General features: G+C 41.1%; 1 protein-coding gene and 2 long non-coding RNA genes across 3 annotated transcripts in view; 1 reads left to right on the forward strand and 2 right to left on the reverse strand.

Moving 5' to 3' along the window:
• Window positions 1–25,078, forward strand: part of Hsd17b4 (hydroxysteroid 17-beta dehydrogenase 4) — a 53,207-nt gene extending 28,129 nt beyond the window's left edge. The window contains exons 15-24 of the mRNA XM_048333908.1: window positions 773–844; window positions 3,950–4,053; window positions 5,633–5,698; window positions 8,338–8,407; window positions 8,961–9,067; window positions 10,181–10,267; window positions 11,306–11,392; window positions 13,169–13,307; window positions 17,615–17,742; window positions 24,677–25,078. Coding sequence (XP_048189865.1) covers window positions 773–844; window positions 3,950–4,053; window positions 5,633–5,698; window positions 8,338–8,407; window positions 8,961–9,067; window positions 10,181–10,267; window positions 11,306–11,392; window positions 13,169–13,307; window positions 17,615–17,742; window positions 24,677–24,766 — 950 coding nt within the window. The 3' untranslated portion in view covers window positions 24,767–25,078. The remainder of the gene's footprint in view (window positions 1–772; window positions 845–3,949; window positions 4,054–5,632; window positions 5,699–8,337; window positions 8,408–8,960; window positions 9,068–10,180; window positions 10,268–11,305; window positions 11,393–13,168; window positions 13,308–17,614; window positions 17,743–24,676) is intronic.
• On the reverse strand, window positions 1,183–22,723 carry LOC125341826. Its single transcript, XR_007209087.1, has 3 exons — window positions 22,602–22,723; window positions 18,577–18,590; window positions 1,183–1,193 (listed from the first exon to the last, which is right to left on the reverse strand). It is a non-coding gene; the product is annotated as an uncharacterized LOC125341826 (long non-coding RNA).
• LOC125341825 lies at window positions 5,351–8,879 on the reverse strand. Its single transcript, XR_007209086.1, has 3 exons — window positions 8,336–8,879; window positions 7,482–7,488; window positions 5,351–5,689 (listed from the first exon to the last, which is right to left on the reverse strand). It is a non-coding gene; the product is annotated as an uncharacterized LOC125341825 (long non-coding RNA).
• Window positions 25,079–25,290: the final 212 nt, after the last annotated feature.

Consider the following 25,290-nt stretch of genomic DNA (forward strand, 5'->3'; position numbering starts at 1 on the left):
AGCACGCCAGCCCATCTACGTAAGGCTTGCCTTGCTCTCTCTTATCTCTGGATACTTACTAAATTATTTACATCTAGAGTTTTTCTGAGTATGTCCCCTTCACTTCTTTCTTTCACTGTTCTCTCTTCCTCAATTCTTGTTTTCCCAGGCCTACTCGTTTCTTATGACATGCAGTTGTGTTTGCATTTGTCATTGTAAAGCCTCAAATGGCCTTCCATAGTCTTCAGGGTAAAGTTAAGTGGTCGTACGACCTTTTACCAATCTGTGCAATACTCAGTGTTGCCACACTCTTATATTCTCTGAAGCATGATGCTCCAGTCTGTGACGGGGCAGATAGGTGGTTAGCATTCATTCATAGATAGAACAAACAAGGAAAAGCATGTTTCCAGAGGAAGATGGTGAACGTACCCTTGAATAAAGCTTATCTGTTGTGATATCTCAGTTAAAAGAGGAGACCAAGTCCCTAAAAAGACAGAAACATTAGAAAGAAGCCAGTGGAGATTTGATGAGGAACTGGTGCTTAGTGACTGGTTGAATTGATGACAGTTCAGAGATACTCAGGGGAATCACTGACATTAAAAATGGTTATGCTTAAAAATCCTACTTATCAAAAGCTCTAATACTTCAAATTACAGGATTCAGTATTCTGAACTAAGTTTTGTCTAGTGGGTTCAAGAAAATTATTTCAAACTAATTTGTTGAAATGACAGTGAAAATAACTAAGAATTCTTTTGTGTCTTAATGCAGTAATTTGTGTTATTTTTCATTTTAGGGAAATTAAGATGTGAAGCGGTTATTGCTGATATCCTAGATAAAGGATCCGGCCTTGTGATTCTTTTGGATGGTAACTACAGTTCTTAAACTAGAGTTATTAGACTAATAGGTTTTATATGTAATGTAGTACTTCACAGAAATCAGTACATTCATTTTTATGTTCTAATTTGTAATAAAGGAAGCATTTGAAAACTTGATGCTTTTTTTTTTTTTCTTTTTGCAGAGTATTAGGGCTTGACTTGAGGCCTCTGTGCTCTTGCTTGGTTGGCCTTTCACCTCAAAGCTGGTATTCTACCAGTGCATCCACAGTCTGCCTTTTTTTGACTGTTGGAGATAAGAGTCTCTGGGATTTGTCGAACAGAGCTGACTTCAAACTGACCCTCAGATCTCAGCCACCTTCTGAATAGCTAGGATTACAGCTGTTAGCCACTGGTGCCTGGGCTATACACTTTTATTTATTTATTTGTGTGTGTGTGTGTGTATTCCTGGAACTTGACTCCATGTGGGCTTCATTCCTGAGCTTTTCTGCTTAAGGCTAGCACTCTACCACTTGAGCCACAGCTCCACTTGCAGCTTTTTTCAGTAGTTTATTGGAGATAAGAGCCTCTGGGACTTTTCTGCCTGACCTGGCTTTGAACCACCATTCCCAAATCTGAGCCCCCTGAAAAGTTAGGATTATTGGTGTGAGCTGCCAGTGTCAGCTGGCCTCGTCTGTTCTTCAGGAAGGAGGGAGGGAGAGGGAGAATAAAGTAGATGGGCTGGAGAAGGTGTAGCATTTCAGTGGATTAAAACAACACAATGAAAGAACCAAGCTGAGGAAGGTGGCTTGAATACAATTTTTTTTTTTTTTGCCAGTCCTGGGGTTTGAACTCAGGGCCTGAGCACTGTCACTGGCTTCTTTTTGCTCAAGGCTAGCACTCTACCTCTTGAGCCACAGCACCACCTCCAGCCTTTGCTGTTTGTGTGGTGATGAGTATTTGAACCCAGGGCTTCATGCATGCAGAGCAAGTACAGTAGTGCTAAACCACATTTCCAGCCCCAGGTGGCTTGAATACAAATCAGAGAATTATGTTTGCTGGAGTATGTTTTCTCAGCAGAAGGAATATTGAATAGCTATCAGTTGGTAGGCTGTATCATTGATCTTCTTTTCTGTGTTAGCTGTTGTAAAACTGGAAAACATTTGACCACTGAACATTATTCTTAATGCTAGTTCAGTTTTTAAACTTGTACATTTAAACTTAGAGTTATAGTTTGTATACCATGTCCACACTTTATCTGCAGTAGGAAAATAAGATATTTTAGTCAATATATAGTTAAATGTAAGTTTTACTAGCAGTTTAGCTAGTAAGTTTAACTAAGCTAGTAACTTTAGTAGTTAAACATAAGTTACAGATACTTTGCTAATAATTTATTTCTTTTAAAGTTTAAGAGAAAAAGAAATAGTGAAAGCTTGGAAGAACAGCAGGAAGTTTGACATTGCTCAATATGTGGCGTATAGACCAGTAATTTCTGTTGTAAATGCAGATCTTACAGACCACCTGACTTGACTTGGGTTGACTGGGGCTATATGTCGATACATAATTTGAAAATATTTAAGTGAAAACCTGCGGAATGTCTCGACTTAGCTATGCCATAGTGTCAGTAGTTTGCCCTGGGGATTGTGGGTGCGCCTGCCTGCCCAGCCTTACACAACACTGTCAGTGCATGCTGCAGCTCAGGAAAAATCAAAGTGCAGTTTCAAGTGCAGTTGTTTCAGAGTGTGTAAACATGAAGCATGGTGTACTGTAAGGAATTTGTCTTATTTTAACCTAAGAATGTATTAAAAATCCTTCTCAGTGCTTAAATTTTAGGTATGATTTCCTTTTTCTCCTCTCCTCCCTTTATTTATTTTCTTTTTTCTCTTTTTCTCCCTCTTAGAGTTTGTTTTCCTACTTGTCATTCTAGAGATTGGCTGACGTTTGGCCAAAATTCTCCATTTGTCTCTTAGTCACTCCCTTTTTACCAAATGACAACTGGCTGCACCCTTCCTTCTCTTTGAGCTACTTGACTTCACTCAGTTATAACCTGGTCACCGGCAGCCAAGGACATCAAATAGGAATTACAGTTGAGATGAAAACAGGAATATTATCTTTAGATAGAACCTTACTTTATTTTTATTGACTTTCAACAAAACAATGCTGGTTTCCAATTAGTTTTTCTTTTTAATTAACCAATTTTTTTAAAAGGGTAGTTTTAGATTAACCACAATATTGAACAGAAAATACAGGGAGTTCTCTCTTGCCCTTAGCACAGGTAACTTCTCTGCCTTAATATCCTGGAAAAGTGGCTTGGCTGACACAGAATTAGCACTCATGGTTAGCCTATCAGGGGCTCACTCTTGATTCTTGAAGAGTACTTGAAATAGATCCATCAGTAGATTATGACTCAGAATAATTTCAGTGCACCATGAGAAGTCCTCAGTTCTGCCTGCTGAACTTCCCCTCAAGGCCTACTACCATTGGCAGTCACTGCACTTTTCTCTGTCTCGATGGTAAAATCCTTATTTTAATAACGATTGCCTTTTAGTCTCTTTAGTCTCCAGTGTGCAATTCAGAATCACATTTGAAGTGTTTTGAACTAGATATAAAGCAGACAGTACTTAAACACTAGTAGATTAGAGGGACAGCTTGGTCATCTTATCCTCTGCTCATTGGCTGACTTGCTTGCTCATTTATTACTGACTTATTAGTTAATTCAGGTGCTTGTTTGTACAACATTCTAGTTTCTGAGACTGGATTGGTGATGATCCCCTAGGTGGCCTCTCCTTTATTCCATCCCGCTTTCTTCTACCTTCTTTGCTCTCATTCAGTGCTTTGGTGCACAGTATTAGGAAGTTTTGAGTGTGATCCATTGCATCTTCTAGTGCAAAGTTCTGAGGTGTTTATGGCAGAAAAAAATTTATAAATATATGACAGTTGGGGTGGTTTAAGAAATGAGAGAAACTGCAGTTTCCTCGTGAAGAAAGGATTTGTGAAATTCTTTCTGCCATGTGGATACCAATGATTAGTGCATTGAGATGAGTGTGTTGGGTTCTTTGTAATTTGTAGACACTTTCAGTAAGTGATTTGTTTTTTAAACTTGTAAAGGTATGGTTAGTTTGGGTTTTAATCATTTCTTTTCCCCTCTCTATTTGTAGTCTATTCCTATGTGGAGAAGGAACTTATCTGCTATAATCAGTTCACTGTCTTCGTTGTTGGCTCTGGAGGCTTTGGTGGTAAACAGACATCAGAAAAAGCCAAGGTAAAGCTTGGCTTTTAATGTACCTACTATTTGTACATCTTTATAGTGATTCAATACTATGTACGCAATCATGTTATTATCTGTTCAAACATTTGTCATTTTTATGTGTGGAATCTGTGGTGTTTTTCTACTCATTTGTTACTATCATAAGTGGTCTTAACCTACTATTCTACTGTGCTAAAGAACCAGAAGTCCTCTCCAGCTGTTTTGGTGGCTCTTACTGAACTTCCATCTGCGCTTCCCCCTGCCCTTTCCCATTTCTAATGAACTTTGTTCCACTTCATTCTGACACAAAGATGGACTTAGTACTTTCTGGAAAGTAATAATTAGTGTTTGTCTTATTTCAGTTAACATAATGGCCTTCTGTTTGATCCACATCACTACAAATGACAAGATTTCATTTAAAAAAATAGAATATTCTATTGTGCATGTGGATTGCATTTGATAGTGATGCCATGTGCTGTTGTCAGTGAAACTTACTGCGACATATCTCTGTGGCTGTGACTAATTGGCCTTGTGCAGTAAAGGGTACTATAAACACAACATTCTTCAAGACCACTCACCTGTAAGAGTAGAGTGACATCTAGTTCCCAACTATCACTGCTCCAGGCCTTGGAGAATCTGTAGTTACAGAGCAAAAAACAAGCCCTGCAGATGGTACTGCATGTAGCTGAAACACAGGAGTGCTTTTCCTGTGAAACTTGAAAAATGGAAGCCTTGTGTCTGCTTTAGAAGGAGCGTCTTCCCCAAGATCTTTTATTACCATGTTTTTGTTTTTGGAGGGAGGAGTTGTCAAGTATAAATTTGGTAAAATATCTAAGCTTGGCATTAATAGTAAAAAATTACTGTTTAATTCTTTAATGCTTGCAGTAAAAAAAGCTGGCTTTATAGAAGAAAATTTATGAAATATAGACAAAACAATTTGGTTTCTATTATAAAATGCTGCAAAGTAGATATTAGCTATTTGAGTATAATTCAACCAGTAAGGATATTTTCATTAGTAAACTTTGGCATAAATCAATTGCAAATTTACTCAGATTGCTACTTTTTGACATGTTCCTGTTTTCATTAGTCTTTTTACTTATTGGTATTAAGAGATCATGATAATTCAGGATTTTTTGGTGACTGAATTGAAATATTTCATTTTCTTTAGATGGTAATTAACACATAAGGATGGTAAAAGACCAGTTTTAAAGACTGACTCAATTTGGATTGTATATCTAATTCTTAGTGTTATCATCATTCTACTCACAGGAAAAAAGTATGCTTTCTCTCCTTTGTGATCTGAAGACTGGATCTGATTATATATAATTCCTTCCATTAGCGAGAACTAGGAAAATTGTAATTCACTTGAAACTAGGAATTTTGTTTAAAATTTCATTATCCTCAACCTAATAAGGCATTTGGGGGCTGGGAATATGACCTAGTGGTAGAATGCTTGCCTCGCATAATAAGGCATTTAAAACACAACCCCTTTTCTCCCAGTTTTATTCTACTGAAACATGACTGTCCATGTAGGTGAAGAGAATCCAGCATTTATAGTAAGAGATGACATGTAATTTTTTTTTTTTAATTTCAGGCACCTGTGGCCATACCTAACAGGCCCCCTGATGCTGTACTTACAGATACCACCTCACTAAATCAGGTAAGATTGTATCTCTGGTTGATGGGACTTCTTTTGTTGTCCACCTAGGTGTCTTCAACATAATAAAGACATGTTTCTTGTGGATGACGTTCCTTCTTTCTCAATTTTTGCTTGTTATTTTTTTCTTCACTGAATGGTTTTTCCATTAGTCGATTCAAAAGCATTGAACTTTGTTGGCAGTGGTGTGCTTGCCTTAAAGAGACTGGCAGCTACTTTACTAGTGAAAAATTCTAGGTAACAGGGTAATCAAGCAAGGGTGTTGATCATCCTCACACTTCAGAAAGAAGACCTGTGCCCCAGTGAGTTCAGGCCAACACAGAGCATCTCAGGCACAGTGAGGAGGTGGCTCATGCATTTGTTTTCTGATAGAGGAGATAAAATGCCTTGTCCGTGGGAAATAGCAGGTAGCCACAAGGACAGGTGGAGACCTCAGGCTTCTGCTTGAGGGTATCTGGAAGGCTATTGTACGGACAGAGTTCTTAGGCCATTGCAGTTAGCCAGCATGAAACAATTATTCACTCATTTATTAGTGTCATTTGTGATGTGTTTGATCAGAGGACTTAGGCTTCCTAGCTGAAGTTTGAATTTCAGAAATGGTCTTTTTTCAAGTAATCAAATGATGGAAAGGACACTTCTATCTTTTGATTAGTTTTTATTAGTGGTTTTTTTTTTTTTTTTTTTTTTTTTTACTGTTTTGACAATACTGTACTGGCATTTGAACTCAGTGTCTTGAACTTGATAGTGAGGGGCTCTGCACTTGAAACACCCCTAGGCTTTTCCTTTTTTTAAATTTTTTTATTTTTAGATAGGCTTAGTATGCCTGAGACTCGCCTATGCCTCCCATTAGCTGATTGCCACACGGCCTTCCTTCCCCCTTACCTTTGCCTTTCTTTTCCTTTCTCCTTTCCTCTTTTCCCTCCCGCACTCCCTCTCTCCCATCTTACAGTTGTCTACAATAGAAGACTTAAGACCATTCCAGGCACTTTGTCACTGTGTGCGTGGTGCTCCATTTCCTCATTCTTCTACATTCTGTGTGGCTTTAAATTTTTCTGCTGTCCTTTGTCTCATGCTTGTCTTCTGTGGCACAAAGCTTATTTTTAACTCTTACTTGCAAGGTCCCCATTTTACTTTTTGTGATTTCCACCATGGCCCATTTTTGTCTTCCATCTTAGTCTTGAGTATCTCAACCTTCTTGTCAGGGCTCTTAGCTCTTATAGTCCCCAAGTGCTGCTCTTGGTGAATAAAAAAAGCAAATACAGTTTTCTTATGAATTATAGAAAACATTTGCGGCAAGTCAAACTTGCCAAACAAGGGCTGGGAATGTGGCTTAGTGGTAGAGTTCTTGCCTACCATGCATGACATTCTGGGTTCAATTCCTCAGTACCATATAAACAGAAAAAAGCCAAAAATGGTGCTGTGGCTCGAGTGGTAAAGCACTAGCCTTGAGCAAAAGAAGCTCAGGGACAATGCCCAGGCCCTGAGTTCAAGCCCTAGAACTGGCCAAAAAAAAAAAAAAGGAAGGAAGGAAGGAAAAGCCATCAGAAATTTAAAAAGCCAGCTGTGCTGACATGGCTCAACATTCTATAACATCTTAATAGTGCATTTGGCAAGGGAGGAAGTTTGGAGGCAGACACTGAAGGGTTGACTCATTATGTAGTCATTAAATACCTCCTATTGGCTGCTTTTTGAATTTCTCACCTTCAATTCTGTTACGTAATTTCTGTTACTTGAAAATGGACAATGTGAATGCTAGGAGTAATGTGACTTTACCAGTTTCTTACACCTTAATCCTACTTAATTAGTAATATGAAAGTTTGGACTAGGTAGAACTTTAACCTTATAGTAAGCTGTCAGGATGTTATTCTTGCAGGAGAGCTGATATCCTGGGTTTAGTGTGCTAACAAGTTTGAGAGATGCCTTTGGCCTTTGTTATGGCTAGAATTTTGTTAAAGGTTTTAGTTTAGAACATCCCATTAAGAAAGTTGGCATGAATTTTGCTTGGTTAGAAGAGACTGTAGCCAGGCATTTGTGGCTCATGCCTCTAATCCTAGTTATTCAGGGGCCTGAGATCTGAGGATCATGGTTTGAAGCCAGCCTGGGCAGGAAGGTTCATGAGACCTTTATCTCCTTTTAACCAGCAAACAAGCCAGAAGTGGAGTTGTAGCTCTAGTGGTAGAGCATCAGCCTTGGGCAAAGTCACTCAGGATTAGTGCCAGGCTGTGAGTTCAAGCCCCAGGACTGGCATAGAAAAAAACACTATGAACACTTTCCTTGTCTTCACTGTGTTTTAATGAGAAGACAAATGGAAAATGGATTCTCTTCTGTGAATTTCTCCTTAGGTGGTGATGTGTAATATGTAGTTAATCCTTCTTTGGCTTCCTCTCATTGTTGGACAGCTGTTTTTTTTTTTTTTTGTTTTTTTTTACCACTGATTGTGGTGTTAGGTGTTAAGAGAAAATCATTTAATTTTCAGGTATTCTTTTCTAGTTAGAATTTGTTTTTGTTTTTAAATTGGAACATGGATTAGGTAAATTATGGCAGATTCATACAAGGATAGCCAGTCATATTTCCTGTTCCTCATCTAATGTATTTTCACAAAACACCAAGTCCTAGTGATATTTATAATTGTTTCTCCACAGGCTGCTTTGTACCGCCTCAGTGGAGACTGGAATCCTTTACACATTGATCCTAACTTTGCTAGCATTGCAGGTGAGTTAACAATTGGGAATAATAGGGCTCTGTTATCTAAATCATGTACTTGAAGACAGTGCTGCTTATGTCTGGCCGGCTGACTAACCTTTAAAGAATAGTTCGCTCACTCCATTTATACAGAGGCGTAGAAAGACAGGAAGTGGTTTTCAGGAAATTTTGTGCTTGAAGTTCAGATTATGGCAGAGCAAAGCTTCCAGTGCAAGGTCTAGGGGTAGACCATTATCACAAGGCCTAGGACTGTGGGGAGGGATGTCATGTGACTCAGGAGGGCGTGGTCATTGGAAGAGAGCCAGAACTGAAAGGACAGGAATCATCTCCCTCATAGACACTGAAGGAAATCACTGTGGGCAAGTTCACTGTCACAAGGAGTGAAATGAAATAATTCCTTGTGTTCCCTGATCTCTCACATTTACTTCCTGTTTCTTTCTTCCATCATTTTCTTCTAGGAAGTATTATTTGCAAAATACTTTACATGTATATTAAAATGAATGGTATAATTCATTCAAAGACATTTGAGGTACCTATGTCCATCTCAGTTTTCTGTTCCTAGGTTTTGAGAAGCCCATATTACATGGATTATGTACCTTTGGATTTTCTGCAAGGCATGTTTTACGGCAATTTGCAGATAATGATGTGCTGAGATTCAAGGCAATTAAGGTATATATGTTACATAATTTGAATGGTCTCTATCTCTCATTAAGGAAACAGTTTGTCACTTAATTTAAAATAGTACTGCACTGAAGCAGTAAACATTCCTGTTATTGAATTGGCATTTAGCTCCTTTTGTTTTAAGTAGTTGTAAATAGCTCTGTTTCTCATGCACTGTATTATAGGTGCAGTTGTAACAGTCTAGTTGGATCTTTTATGAATCGATCTTATATATATGTATGTATGTGAATATACATACATACATATGTTGGCAAATAAGCTTTAAAAACATAAGATCTGCTTTTTTCTGTTTCATAATCTGCCCCAATTTAACTGAAAATGTGAAGGGGCTGCATTTGGACTCTAGTAAATAAAACATGCATCTGTAGCATTCTGATGGCTACATTAGTTTTAGTTTAGTACTGAAGTAGATTCAAGATTATTCCTAGGTTTTAATCTGTACCTACAGTATTTCTGCATAAGTGAGAGATATACAATTATCCGAGCATGAGATACATACCATTAATCTTGGCACAGGACAAGCTGAGGTGCATTTTCAAACACAGCCTGGTCTCATAGTAAGACCCTGCTTCAAAAAAACCCAAGAGAGAAAAAAAAGTGTATATATGTACAGTTTACAAGATAAAAAAAATATGTATGTTGTTTACATACCATCAAATGGCTCCAAAAAGTTGTACTGGTTTTTAGCCTTTGATAGAACTCATTAGTCTTATGTTTTTTATTTTATCTCAACTATTTTTATTATCCAATCACGTGTGCTTTAACAGAAAAGCATGAGCCAAAACGGAATTACAGTTTTGCCTTGTGTTCTTCTGCAGGCCTCTTCCCAAACTGACTTAGTACCACTTCCAACACTTCATGTGTGACTGTACTTAAATATGATAACGGTTTTGTCCCTTGATAAAACAGTGCTTGCTGACTTTGTACTTTGAAAGACAATGTACCATGCAGTTCTCTCTGTTAATGCTTTCGCGGTTTTAGATATTTTTGAATCTAAATACATTGTCTGTTTTCCTTTGATATACTCATTGGCCTCCCCAAATTTCCCTCACAAGTAGAAATTGCATTTTAAAACCTTTTAACCCCTAATTTTTTTTAAAGGCTCGTTTTGCAAAACCAGTGTATCCAGGACAAACTCTGCAAACTGAAATGTGGAAGGAAGGAAACAGAATTCATTTTCAAACCAAGGTATGAATGTATGCTTTCTCTGAACCTTGTTGCAATGGTTACGAATGGTTTGTTGGGGAAAGGAGAGGGCCCAGTGCTGAGGCAGTGGAGTCCACGGTGCTGTCCATGCAAGGCAAGTACTCTGCCACTGAGCTTCCCACCTAGAATTCATATCTTATTTGAAAAATAAAGTATGTGCAAATGGGACTGGGTATGTGGCAAAGCACTGAGAAGTTTTGAGGACCATGACTGTATTTTAGGTTTTTATTTTCACAGAATTCTACAAATCATCTATATGAAAACAAACTTGGAGGCCTAGGGAATAATGCCTAAATAGAATGCATTTCTACCATTTAAAGACAGACCATTTAAGAGAGAGCTCTCTTATCTTTCAGTGCATTTGTTGTTTTCCCCATAATTGGAAGTGCACATTTCTTTTAGTGATGCAGAAGAGTCCTTTCTTCACTCCTATCTTCCTTCCGCTGTGTTTTAAGAAATAATTAAACATGTTTCAAAACAGTATGTTGAATTGATTACAAGAAAGGAATTTGCTGACATGCATTTGGGAAGTCTTTCTATGCTTTTCACTATAGAATATGAAACTAGAATTACTCTGAAAACTGAACTGTGGTCTGTTCTTACCACTTTCCTTCTGTAATAAGAAGAACAAATAGCACCACATGATGTGGTACTGTTTATTCCTAACAATTCAGCACTTCTCAAATCTTGGCCCCTCATTAATCCACTTAAGTTTGGGAAAGAAAAATTCCCTGAACACCACTGCCCAAAGCTTATTCCATATCCATTTGGTATTATTTTAGGGGATGAGACCTGGTCTAAGACTTAAAGGGCTTTAGTTGATTCTGTAGCCATAGTTAACGTTATTTGTATTATATCATAAAGACTTCATGTTTATCCTCTTATCTACATTATTAACATTTTGTTTCCTCTTTCATAAAAACATCTTTTATATGACTGTGGTTATCTACAGTGAACATGTGTTTGCACTGAAACCATCAGAGTGAACTGTTTTTATCCCCTGCCCTCTTCTACTCTTAGGTTCAGGAAACAGGCACCATTGTCATTTCAAATGCGTATGTGGATCTTGTGCCAACCTTGGCTGCTTCTGTTGAGACATCCTCTGTGGTAGGTTCAAAACTGCTCCAAGTTCTTTATTATTTATGAATTGAACCTGACAGCATTTTAAGAAAGAAGGCCCAAACTACACTTTTTTCGATCAAGACCTGTGAAAAAACTGACAATTCTTCATGTGGACACTGATTCAAAACCAATTGGGAGAAAAGGCATATTTGACAGTGTAAAAAGTTTTAACAAACTTACGTGATCTGGGATCCTTGAAGAGAAAACATTCTCTAGTGTTTGAGTAAATCAGTTATTTAATGAGACATATTGAACAATATTTTGGATAAAAATAGGTAAAAAAGCTAAGTAATCTTTTGCTTGAGTTAAAGATACACATATAAAGATCTTTGTGCAGATATGAAAACAGTGGTATATTTATTGAAATATTTGCATTCTCTATTAACATGCTGAGGCTCTTGATATATATACATTCTGTCTCTAAAATAACTCGTCATTGTGATTTTCACACTGGGTGATCTTTTTCTGTCATAAACTATGTTATCACAAAATCACTGAAATTGAAATCTCTTAAAAATTATCTGAGATTGAAGACCTATGAAATTTTACTGCTACAGAGAAATTCAGGCTTCATGTAACTTAGTCCTAAGTTTTTCAGACCTTAGAACATGAGTAACTTGTTCTAAGGTCAGTTTAGGACATTGGTTACCCATTCCAAGTTTCCTGTGAAAATATTTTTCAATTGTGATGAAAGAAGAATCCTCTTATTAAGAAAGCACTGGTGGCTCACGCCTGTAACCCTAGCTACTCGGGAGGCTGAGATCTGAGGTACATGATTCAAAGCCAGGACAGGAACATGACAAGACTATCTCCAGTTAACCAGGGCCTTGGGCCTGAGTTCCTCCTCTCTGCTCCCCAGATGTTCAGCTGAGGCCCGGGAAAGCTTCCAAGATGCTCCCAGATGTTCACATGCAGCCCTGGGGAAGCTTCTATGGTGTGTCCCACAGGCTGCACACAAGTTTGTCCCTCTTGCTGTTGAAAAGGACTAAGTAGGAAGAGAAAAGGACATCCTTGGCCCCAGCCCAGTCTCAACACTTGGCACCCCTAAGCTTGACCAGGCAAGAGAGCAGAGGAGAGCAGAGCACTGTTTTGCAGAGGCCTTTCCTCCCATCTACTGCTCACCTTGAGTAAGGAAACGCTCTGATCCAAAACAAAGTGTAAGAAGAAACCAATGATTTGTTAAAGCAAGTAGATGCTGTTGCTGTTAGCCTACCCGTCCACCTAGTGCACAGGACTTGAGAATGGCTGGATAACATGGCCTTGTCCTGCCTGACAAACGGTACCCAGGGGAGAAACTGGCTTTGGTCATAGTTGCCTATGAATGTAGGTTTCAGAGCAAGCATAAAGCCTCAATTTAGGTTTTCATGTTTCATGTTTTAGGATCATCACAGCCTTAATGTTTAAACTTTTTAAAGATATCCAGTAAAGAAGAGATGCATTTTTTTATGGCTTTTAGTAAATATAAATGTTGTGATCTGCAGCTTTAAGTTTTGGTATCTGTGACAATGTTTGTTACCCCAGCCAACAGTTATTTACAGAAAAAAGGGGACATGTAATTGTTTCTTATGTACAAGAAGTGCCTTCTACAAAACGTTTGTCACCCAAATTGCCTGTCCTAAGACTATTTGTGAAACCTGAAATTCAGTGATTAAAGAGCCTAGAATTCTAGGAAAGTCCCACTTTAATAGCATATGCTCACAATCATCTTTCCCCTTGGATTATTATAGTAGTATTAAAATGAACACTTTCTCTTCCTGGCAGAAGGGCGAGCTCCAGAGTGCCCTTGTTTTTGAAGAGATAGGCCGGCGCATGAAGGCTGTTGGGCGTGAAGTGGTGAAGAAAGTCGGTGCTGTGTTTGAGTGGCACATCACTCAAGGTGGAAATACCGCGGCCAAGTGGAGTAAGTGGACTCTGTTATAATAAAACAATAATGTTGTAATAAAACTCAGTGGGCAGAGAATTAAGGACACTGTCCTTGACCTTCTTAGGTACGCTTCTTCTAGGTTTTTGGAGCCCTCAAACCCATGTAGTTTTTCTTAAATATATAGGGGAAACACAATGAAAATGGTGTTTAAAGATTTCATTGTAAAGTTAATACAGCTGGCACTCCGTATGCATGGGTTTCACACCTGTGGATTTAGTCAGCCACAGATGGAAAGCGCAGTTGGTTCTATGTTTTTCTTGCCACTGTTCTCTAAACAACTCGGTGTTTACATTGCACTGGGCGTTACAAGCTATCCGGTGGCTTGTGTGTGGGTTCCATGCACATCGCATAAGGAACATGAGTGCTCTCAGAGTGATATCTATGCGGATATCACTGGAATGGAGACTGCTGTACTTTGAAACAGCTTAGCTTGGCTGCTTTAACTCTGGCCGAAAAAAGAATAGTTGTGGATCATATTTGACAATTCTAAGATTGTATTTTGTGTCCCAAAGCAATAGTTTGAACTGTCTCAGTTATTATCACTATGGGTTCATAAATATCTTATTGACATACATATCTATCCAGGGACGTTATCTGTCCTGGTGTTGTGTAAAAAGCTGGCTAGGCATCTAGTCATAGCCCAACCTGCTGATGAAAGACAGTGGTCATGTTCTTTTCACTGATGTAAAAATTCCAAAGTCTACCATGGTACGAAGGAAGAGCATTATAATTAGAAGATACAGGGAAAAAATACTTCTCCACTGAAATCTTTTGACTTCTCATTTTTTTAAAACCTGGAAGTCCCCAGGAACAGAATTTGTTCACTGTTAGTCAGTTTTCTCATAAATGGGAAAAGCAATGTATAATACCCGGGGGTGCTGGAGTTTGAACTCAGGGCCCATGTTCACTCAGCTGGCTTGAGCCATTCTTCTCTATTCCTCCCTAATTCTTTTCAGATCTTCACCATTCTCCCCCAACTTCCCCATTTTCCTCCCTCATTCATCCCATGCCTCCCTGTTATTCTTGACCATTCGCTGCTCCTCCCCAATTATTTCCTATTCTTCATTCTACCCCATTCCTGTCCCACTCCCCTCATTCTTCCCTATAACTCCCCATTTCCCCCATCCCCTCTAACCACTTCATCCTTCCCAATTCCCCACTATCCTTCCCAGACTCCGTCCCATTCCACATTTCTCCATTCTTTTCCATTCTACTCTCTCCATCATGCTTCTTCATTCCTCTCCACGCCTCCCCCAAATTCCCCCAATTCTTCAGATTTCCCCCCATTCCCCTTCTTTCCTGACCATCCCTCTCCTTTCCTTGTTCCTCTTTCCTCACCATTTCCTCTACTTCTTTCCTATTCTTATTCCATTCCTTCCTGATTCTCAGTCTTGCCCATTCCTTTTCAATTCTCCCCCACTTCCTCCCCAATTCTTCTATTACATTGTACAAAGGGGTTACAATCCCATAAGTTGAGCTGTGAGTAACATGTACCTTGAACAGTATCACCTGTTCCATTGTTCTCCATTTCTCCCTTCCTGTAGCTCATTTTTTACATAAGGTACATTGGCTATAATGATGGCCTGCATTTGTTCATCCTTCCCTCTTTTCCATTCTTCACCATTTTCTCCTATTTGTCTGTTTCTCCTCTATTTTCCCCTATTCCTCTTTGATTTCCCCATTCTATCCATTCTCCTCAATTCCTCCTTTTTCTCCTCTCCATTGCCTTTGTTTTCCATTTGACCCGCTTCCCCCTTATTCTCCATTCGTCCCTACCCCTCTTGTATTCCTCCATTTCCCTCCCCCTCCTCCCCCATTCTTCACTATTCCTTCTGTTTTGCCCTTCATCCTTCACCGTTCCTTCCAGCTCCCCCTATTCTTTCCTATTCCTTTTTCATTTCTCCTCATCCTCCCCACTCCTCCCCCTCTCTTGCAAGATTACTCCAGATTATCCTCGATTCCTTTCCAATTCCTTCGCATCCTTCCCTGTCTCCCATCCTCCCGCATTCCTCCTCATTCCTCCCCTCTAACCTTCTTTGTCCTTTCCCCGTTTGTTCCATTCCTCCCCATTTCTGAGCATTCTTCTCCATCTCTCCTCCTCTACTCTTCCCTCAGCTCTTTCCCATTCTTGCTTATTCATCCCATTTCTCCCCATCCTTCTGTTTTGTTTTGTTTTTTCCTTTCGTCCCCCATTCTGCCTGTAGGAACAACAGTTTCCTGGCAGGATGTGTGTGGAGGGAGCAGCTTTTCAACCAGATCCCATGGGCATGGCATGGTCAGCGTGGACACTCTAGGTTTTGACTGGAGGAGGTGGTTGTGGCTATCTTGGGCTTCCGCCCATTGACATTGTTTCATAGGAGGAGTAGCAGCATGGCCTCTGCCTTGCTGAGCTACTCCAAAGCCCTTTGTCCTTCCTGTGGGCCAAAAGGGAGCCACGGAAATGAAGGCAGAGAGGGCTTCAAAAAGTTCATTTTGGGAAAGAAGCCATGCCTTCAATTATAGCTTATTTCTGATTCTAAGAAGGATAGCTTTATAATAGACTAATAAAAGCCATCTTATCCATGGGTGGTGATGGTGCTATCCTAAGTGACTAGGGTCAGGATGAATAGCTATTACAATAGCAAGAACATGGCTATTTTGCCCTCTGCATTCTTACTAGAGTGGAATTGAATGCCTGGACATATTCAAATACTTTTTCCCAATATCCTATTTCCTTAAGTATTGCTTTTTACTCTTTGGACTAAAGGTTTACTTTTGTAGGGATTCTTTGATAAATAAGCTTCTAAATTCCCTTTAGCAAAGTCTGTTTGCTTGTCACTTAGTGTAGTGTGGTTATTTATATTGGCATATCTCTCCTGGGGCTTATCTGCCAGCTTAGTTGTCCTTTCCCAGCTCTACTGTGCTATTTATTTGCCTGACCCTGTATGTGGGGAATAGGTGCTAAAAGCAATGTAGAAAGCTTAGTTCAGATGAACTAGATGGCTTTTTACCCTCTATTAAGATAAATGTCAGTGAACACTCATATATCTGGGTACAATGTATGATAATGTTATATACCATTCAGATAAAACAGTTTTACCAACAGCTGTTATAGTATGTATTACTGATTTCTAAAACCAGTCAGAAGTTGTTCTCTGCAACAGTAAAAATCTGAAGGAAATGAAAAAAAACAACAGAAAGCAAGGAGAATGGAAACTGAGGCTTTGCATGGACTGCAGAATCATTTGCTTCTGAAAATTAAAACATTCGCTCTGACCTGAAACAAATTCCCAAAGCTCTGAAAATGAAGTTGTTGGGTTTTTTTTCAGTGCTAGCAAAACCTGAGCTGAACTTGTGTGAGGTTCATCTTTATTTAACTGCCGTCTGGTGTGAACCGAGTATAGCAATCCTGAATGGTTTTTTCCGTAGAGTACTCCCGCACTTGAGCCACATATAGAGCTAGCTGGTCCTGGGTTTTCATGCATGGACAGCTCAAACTTTTTAAAAAATTTTGTCAGTAATGGGTTTTGAACTTACTACCTCACACTTGCTATGCAAGAATTCTAGGAAGTAGCGCTGTGGCTCAAGTGATAGAGTGCTAGCCTTGAGCACCAAGAGGCTCAGGGACAGCTCTCAAACCAAGTTCAAGCCCCACAACAGACAAAAAAAAAACTCAAACCCAACAACACCCCAAGCAAGTATTCTATCCCTTACCTCTAGCCAAACTCAGACTTTAGAAAGTGTAGCTTCAGCTAAAGCTTTATAAATTTTGTGTGGTTCTGGAAATTAATCCTTCTGCTAACAAAGCTTTTTGGAGAAACACTTAGAGCTAATAAAAATTATTCACGGTGTTTGTAGCATTAAATGTTTGGAGTATGCATCACATATAGTAGAGCATTTTCAGTCTGTTTTTATTATCTTGCTGTTCATATGGTAGAATGTTGGATGCATTCAGGTGTTTGAACATGGAATTATTGATCTCCACTTTCCTTCTGTGTTGACCGTGGTCTTTGAACTTAATGGCTTTAATTACACATTCCAGAACTTCACTTCCTTATAGTATTCATAGCACCTGTTATATCAACTTCATTTAGGAAAAGTTGCTGATTTCTCTGTTTTGAAGAATTTTCTTTTTACATTAAAAAAGGCATCTAGCAGATTTTTGTAAATGACAGATAATGTGTAACCTACATAGGTAGAAATAATGTAGAACAAGCACCCAGTTAACTCTCTGCTGGTTAGTCTGAGGTACTCTCAGGCTGTGGGGGAAGGTGACTCATGCTGGTCTCTTCCTGCTTTTCCAGCCATCGACTTGAAGAGCGAGGCTGGAAACGTGTATCCAGGCCCTGCAAAAGGCTCTGCTGATGTCACCATCATCATTTCAGATGAAGACTTCATGGAGGTGGTCTTAGGCAGGCTTGACCCTCAGAAGGTAATGCTCCCTTAAATTCCATTCTGCTACCACTCTGCCTGCTTGATAATGGCAGATGTTGATCTGACTTCCAACTTTGGGTTAATATGATTCTCTAAAACCCTGAAGGAGACACAGCTGGCTCTGATTAACATACCGATTCTTATTTTCAGCTAACATTGATTTTTGGGTGAAGTTCTTCTTCACCGTATGTTAGCAACAATACAAAGGCTTCTTAATGTCTTAAGGACTTCTTGTCATTAGTTCAAAAACCCTATATGAATTAGTGGATACTACATATAATAAGGCTTTTTTTGGTGCCAATCCTGGGGCTTGAACTCAGGGCCTGGGCATTGTTCCTGAGCTTTGCTGCTCAATGATCGTGCTCTACCACCTGAGCCATAGCTTCAGTCCTGGCTTATTTTGGTAGCTACTTGGAGATAAGAATCTTAAGGAGGGCTGGGAATATGGCCTAGTGGTAGAGTGCTTGCCTTGTACACATGAAGCCCTGGGTTCTATTCCTCAGCACCACATATATAGAAAATGGCCAGAAGTGGCACTGTGGCTCAAGTGGCAGAGTGCTAGCCCTGAGCAAAAAGAAGCCAGAGACAGTGCTCAGGCCCTGAGTTCTAGGCCCAGGACTGGTCAAACAACAACAACAACAAAAAAAACCTTAAGGACTTTCCTTCCTGTCCTGGGCTGCTTTGGAACTGTAGTCCTTAGATCTCAGCCTTCTGAGTAGTGGCACGAGCCACTAGTGCCCACCAAGATACCAAAACACTCTTTTTTTTTAAATTGATGCTTTTATTTGAATTTAAGTCATAGAAAAATTGTAAAAACTGCATAGATCCCTACAAGAGAATAAAAATCTCTGAAGCATCACTGTTCCATCAAAGATGAGTCGGTAAGTGCTCTCATGTGCCAATTAATGACTGGTATTTTCTTTTTCCTTTGAGGCAGAGGTTTGTCATGTGACAGCTCTTCATTGCTATGAGAAAATATGTGTAAATAAAGAAGAAAGGTGGATTTGGGCGCATGATTTAGGAGGTTTTAAGAGGAAAGCAGAGAAGATAGACTAGGAAGAAGGTAGTAGAATGGAAAAGATGGTGGAGAGAGGCAGGAAGAGAGTGAGAAGCTAGAGAGAGACATGGAGAGAGGAGAGAATAAAGGGGAGAGAGCTCTGCTCATCCACAGAAGAGATGAGAAAGGAGAGAAAGAAGAGAGTGGAGAGAGGACAGATGGGAGGGGGAGAGGGAAGGAGGAGAAACAATAGAGCTAGATGAAAGAGAAGGGAGAAAGCAAGAAAGTGAAGAGACAGGGAAACAAAGGAGGCAGGATATGGGTGGAAGGAAGGAGAGAGCAAGAAATAAATGAGAGAACAGAGATGAGAAGGAGTGAGTGAGAGATAGCAGAGGGAGGAGAGGATCTAGACCGTAGAGAGGACAGGAGCTGGAGAGTAAGGGGAGGAGATTAGAGGAACCTGGAGGGAGAGAGCAGAGGATATTAACAGGAGAGGAGAGAGGGTGTGGCATGGAGTGAGCAAGGAGGACAGGGCTAGGAGAGAGAAGAGGATCTAGAGTAGAGAGGTGAGAATAGGAAAGGATCTGAGAGGATGAGGAGAGGGAAGAGGCTCTAGAGAGCCCTGTGGGAGGAGAGGGATCAGAGAGGAGAGCAGGAGGACAGAATCTACTGCAGAAAGGAAAGAGCTAGAAGAGATTAGAGAGCAGGGAGGGCTAGAGAAGAGAGGCAGAGCAAGGTGAGAGGAAAGAAGAGGATCCTAGAAAGTGAGGAGAAAGAGAAAACAGCAGAAAGAGGAGGGGTAGAGGAGGGGATCTAGAGGACAGAGAGGCAAGGAGGGAGAGAGGGACGGAGGAAAGATAGAGGTAAAGGAGAGAGGAGTGAGAGGACACGAGGGAGGAGCAGAGAAAATAAGAGAGGAGGGGATCTGGAGAGACAGAGGAGAGCAGAGTGGGACAGAGAGCAAAGGAGGGGAGAGGAGAGAGAGAGAGGTGAAAGGAGAGCAAGGGGAGATTAGGGGAGGAAAGAGAGAGTGGAGGGGGAAATGGAGAGAGGGAGGGGAAAGAGAGGACCTGGAGAAGAGGGAGAAGGGGATCGGAGAGGAGCCGAGCCAGGGGAGTAGGATAAGAAAGAAGAGAAGAGGAAGGAGAGGGAAGGGGAGAGGAGAAGTTCTGAGTGAGGATGCAGTACAAAAGAGAGGGAGTGGAAAAGAGGGCGAGGAATAAAGCAGGGAGGACAGAGCCAGGAGAGAGGAGAGGATCTGAGCATGGGGAGGGGCAAGAGAGCTCAGTAGAGTGGAGAGCAGGAAGACAGGACAGGATCTAGAGAGTAGAAAGAGGAGCGGAAGGAGAGAGGAGATTAGAGTGGAACAGAGGAGAGAGAGGCAAGTGCAGAGGAGGAAGGAGAGGAAAGATGAGGGGAAAGGAGAGAGTGAGAGGAGATGAGGGAGGAGTAGACAGAGCAGAGTGAGACAGGTGATTAAAGAAGGGAGGAGAGGGCAGAGTGTAGATGAGAGGGAAATGAGAGGAGAAAGTCTAGAGGGTGAGTAGGGAGAGAGGAATGGAGAAAGGACAGGGCTAGGAGTGGGGAGAGGAGGAGATAGCAGAGGAGCGCTCCAGGACAGAGAGAACAAGATCTAGAGAGAAAGTGGGGGGGTGATCAAGAAGAGATTAGGGAGAGGATAGAGAGGGTAGAGGGAAGACTGAGGGTAGAACAGAGAGGAGAGGATCTAGAGAGAGGCGAGAGCAAGAGATTAGAGAACAGTAGAACACAGCATTGACAGGATCTGGAGAATAGACCAGAGAGGAGGGAGGGGGAGAGAAGAGATTAGAGAGAGGAGCCGAGGAGAAGAGTGAGGACAACGCTAGAGCACAGAGAAGAGGAGGAGGAAGGAGAGCTAAGTGCAGAGGAGAGTAACAGGAGAGATGGAAAGGAGAGGGAAGAGTGAGAGATGAGAGGAGAGGGAGAACAAGGAGAGAGAGAAGAGGATCTAAACACAGAGGTGAGGCGAAAGCGAGTGCAGAAAGAGGAGAGGGGTAGAGAGCAGAGAGAAAGTGAGGGCTGAAGAGGAGACGAGGGCACAAAAAAAGAGAGCGAGACACTTATTCTTAATGTGCACATTTAGCACTCATTCCAAAAGCTTGGGATCAGAAATATCAGTACCCCTTCTACTGCATAGCTCCCAGCGGCTTCAGGCAATGTGACGCCCCGATTTCAAGCCCTCTCTCCCCTCTACCACCCTCATCCAGCATGGCGGATACGCATATGTCAGCTTCTTTTTACACCAACAGTACCCAACAGACATAACAAATTAAAAGTTTTAGTAGCCATAGTAAAGAATGTTACAAAGGTGTTACAAAGGTGCTACAAAGGTGCATTTCAAAAAAGATCTGCCCTAACTCCTACAAATACTATAATTTCAATATGTAATCAGTATAAAAATGCTGATGAGCTGTACAACCCGCTGCATATGTTATACCGAGAATGTGCTCCATGGCCGTGCGGCCGAGCGCCTCTGCCGTGCTCTTTATCCCTCGTCCGCTTCTGCAGCCCTCACTTCACTGACAGAGCTCCATGCAAGTCACAGTGGTTTATGTGTGGTCAAGTCCTGTTATCATAACCTCTGTGCCAAGTGCATGGAATGCTTTCGGGGGAGGTCAGAGTGGTGTGGCCCTCGACTCACCTGCCTTCTTCGTGTTGCCTTCGCTGTCCAGCCTGCTGCCCCACATGAGTCACGGGTGCCTTTACGGAGGTGGCCCGGCAAGGCCATTCCTCCTGATGAACGCTTTCACAAACGCCGTCTTATAAGATGTCCTGTGTGCCCTGGCTTGCCTTTCCAGCCTTCTCCCACACCACTCACCCATCATGCTAATGACACCACTTTGCCCTTCCTCTCAGTTCTTCACCATAACCTTCGCTGCTTCACTGTTGGCGCATGCCTCTCTTCTGGAATCCTTCCCTAGCTGTCTTCATGGCTGGGCTCATTTCAACAAAAGGAGTTCCTTCCCACTGTACTCAAATGGTGTCCTGTTTATTCCCTCATAGCATCTATAAAGGTTTTAACCATTTGATTACCCTTCTGTACTCCTCAACTTGATTAACTGCGTGATAAGAGGGATCGATGTCTAGCCTTAGCACAGAATACTGTCCAGTACACTGCAGACACCAAGGTAATACTTAAGTAGACTGAACATAAACTCCATAGCAGAAGTGCAGGTGAGTAGAAATTAGAACTCTTGTTTGGCAGACTGCTTAAAAGATTTCTATAAACCTGAGGATTAAAGGAAATGGTGGTGCGAGGAGAGCAGCACTGCTTACGAGCACTTGTGGCTCCTTCACAAAGAGCTGAAGTAACTGGTGATCACAGGAAGACACTGGAGTTCAACACCAGAAAAACAGAAACCTTGGAAAAGGCATAGTCCTGTGCCAACAGCTAGAGAAACACCATTTCCCAGCACCTGTTGCCCCAGCTCTCTCTCCCATATGGGAAACGTGAAGGAAGGAGTCCTAGCAAATGCAGTCGGTGTAGATTCTGGCAGTTCTGGCTGCCATCGCAGGACTGCAGCTTGCGTAGATAATAACTTGAGCTCGGCACGGCAGCCTGGTTTGGGAGAGGCTCCTGCTTTACTCTAGCCAGGCCCTACCTTGCGAAGGCACCTGGCGTCTGAATTTGAAGCACTGCTGTTGCGTCCCTGCACAGAGGTCAGTGCAGAACTAAGTGAAATAGAGGCTAAGAGAACGTCAGCCAAGCAAGATCTTTGAAGAAATAAAGGTCAAACAGTTGGCTGTATATAGAACCAAAATAAAACACTAGAGATGGAAAGGGAGACTTAAAATGTTCATTTTAGTGTTATTTTCAAAACCTATGCTAACAAATTAGAAATCTTAGAGGAAGGCAATGGACAGATTTCTGAACACAGGTGACATATAAACTGCACTTGAGAAATGAGGCACAGAGGACTCCTACTGCAGAGCAGAAAGACTGTGACACACCTGCAGCCAACATGTGAGAGGAAAAGCTGAAAGCGCTCCTATGTTCTTGGATTGGAAGAAATTGTTAAAATATCCATTCGACACAATTAAATCCCCATTAAAATACCAAGAAATTCTTCAGTGAATGAGACACATGTGGAGCCACAATGGAATCTGAATAGCCAAAGTAGTCCTAAACAGACAGTACAGCTGGAAGCTTCCAAGTTCCTGGTTGCAAGTCATTAGAGCCAAAGGAATAAAGGACTCAAACTCCCACATCTCCAGCCACGCGAGTCCAGCAGAGGCGCTTAAAGCATACATTGGAGAAAGGACAGCCTCTTCCAACAGTCATGCTAGAAGAAGTGGCTGTCCACATGTGAAGACTTCAACCTGACTCCATCTCTCGATTTTACAAAAGCCAACTCAAAATGGGCTGACTCACCTAGGGGACATCCTAGAGGATCCTAGAGGACTCTAGAGGAAAGCAGAGGGAAATCACCCACTCTGGTGTTGGTGCAGGGACGATTCTCTAGATAGGCCTCCAAAAACACAGGAAACAAAAGCTGAAGTTAAATAACAGAGTATCCTCAATGGAAAAGCTTATGCACAACAAAGGATATAGTTCACAGTGTGAAGAAACAGCCCACTGAATGGGAGAGGATTTTGCTCAGCTAATCATGTGACCCTGAGTTTACAGTCAGGGTGTGAACAGATCTCTAAAAACTTAGTACAAAAAAGTAATCCGTTTACAAACAGGCCAACTATATGAAAAGACGCCTCTTAGAAGAAATACAGATGGCCAATAATATATGAAGAGCTTAATAAATTAGCCAACAGGGAAATGCAAGTCAAACTAAAAATGAAGCTGAGTGGTTCACACCCATAATCCTAGCCACCCAGGAGAGCTGGATCTGAGGCCTGGAGCCACCTTAGGCAGACAAAACTTCCACATTTATCTCCAGTGAACCAGCAAACACCTAGCAGGCAACGAGTGGAGAGGTGGCTTAAGTGGTAGTGTCAGCCATGAGCTCTAGCCCTAAGTTCAAGCCCCACCATGGACACAAAACCAAAACTACAATGAAATAGCATCTCAGCCTAGTTAGACTGACTATTACAAATCAAGCAAAAATAACATACTAGTAGAGAAAAAGAAACCCTTGTATACCACTGGTGAGAATGTGCAATCACTTTGGAAGTCGGCATACAGGTTCCTCAGACTAAAACAGAACCTCTACATGACCCAGTTAACACTACGCCCCTGTAGCTCCAAAGTAAATGGTGCCGGCATAGAAAGGAGTTATGTATGTTTATCACGGCACTGTTTATAGAAGCTAAGATACAGAATAAGCCTAGATGCATGTCAGCCGAGAGTGGACAAAGAAAATGTGACCTGTATAAACTAGGAGCATTCAGCCATCAAGGATTTGATCCTATCATTTGCAGCGGAATGGAACTAGAGAACTTCAGACGTGAAACAAGTCACACAAAGAAAGACTGATGCTATCCTTAGTTAGACTGGTGCCAGATTGTATTCTGGAACAACTGCCACTGTTGTTTACCATAGAGCTACACTTTATACTTCGTCATTTCCCAGTGTTCTGTGGGAAGAAGGTGCAGTTAACATGGTGTATCTGTTTTTACAGTTCTGAATTTGTCATTAGGAATACAATATGGCTTTTTATCTACCTAGTCCTAAACTCATGTGTCTAACAGAGTAAAGAGAGCACAGGTGGAAACAGAACTCCCAGACATGTCAGTGCAGATAAATGATTCTCTGCTTTTCTAATACACACGCAGGAGTCTTATTTTTCTCAGGCATCTAAAAATGTGACTATTATCATGAAACTGTCATTGTTTAAGAGTTGCCCTGTTGTCCCTCAGTTGCATTCACTCTGTATCACTGTCTTTAACAAGAAATACAGTGTGCTGTGCTCACTGCTGGCTCTCTTTCTGATCTCCTTCGCAGGCCTTCTTCAGTGGCCGGCTGAAGGCCAAGGGGAACATCATGCTGAGCCAGAAGCTTCAGATGATTCTCAAAGACTACGCTAAGCTGTGAGACTCGGGCCCGCACAACGAGCACCATGGCAGGACAGAGCGGTCTGGCCTCGTTATCCTTGCAGAAGTGGTGGAAACTCAACTACAGGGGAAATTGCTTAAGGTTTTCAAATTTCAGATGACTTTCCAGGTTTTCATTTTCTACTAATTTTTCAGATATTATTTTTACAAGAAACTGCAATCTAGCACATAATTCTGCTATTAGATCTGTATCTTCATAATAAGAAATTCTTCCAAGTCCAGTTTCTTTAGAACCTGTACTAGCAATTGTAAATTAAAAGGAAAAGTCAATAAAAGCTGCTTTGATACCTTTGCTGTTTCTTTAACTCACTGACATTGGTTTCAGCATGAATTTCTCTGTAGCTATTACGCACTGTTCGCACTGGGTTGCTTTGCAGAAGCGATCGAAACTAAAATACAGGAGAAATGACTTAACATTTTCAGATTTCTAGGCACATATAACCTTCCAAAATTAACTGTGATGACATTAAAAAAAACCCACACAGATGTATAACAAGATTAATA

This window comes from Perognathus longimembris, chromosome 25 (genome assembly GCF_023159225.1).
Source record: "Perognathus longimembris pacificus isolate PPM17 chromosome 25, ASM2315922v1, whole genome shotgun sequence".
Taxonomy (NCBI): Eukaryota; Metazoa; Chordata; class Mammalia; order Rodentia; family Heteromyidae; genus Perognathus; species Perognathus longimembris.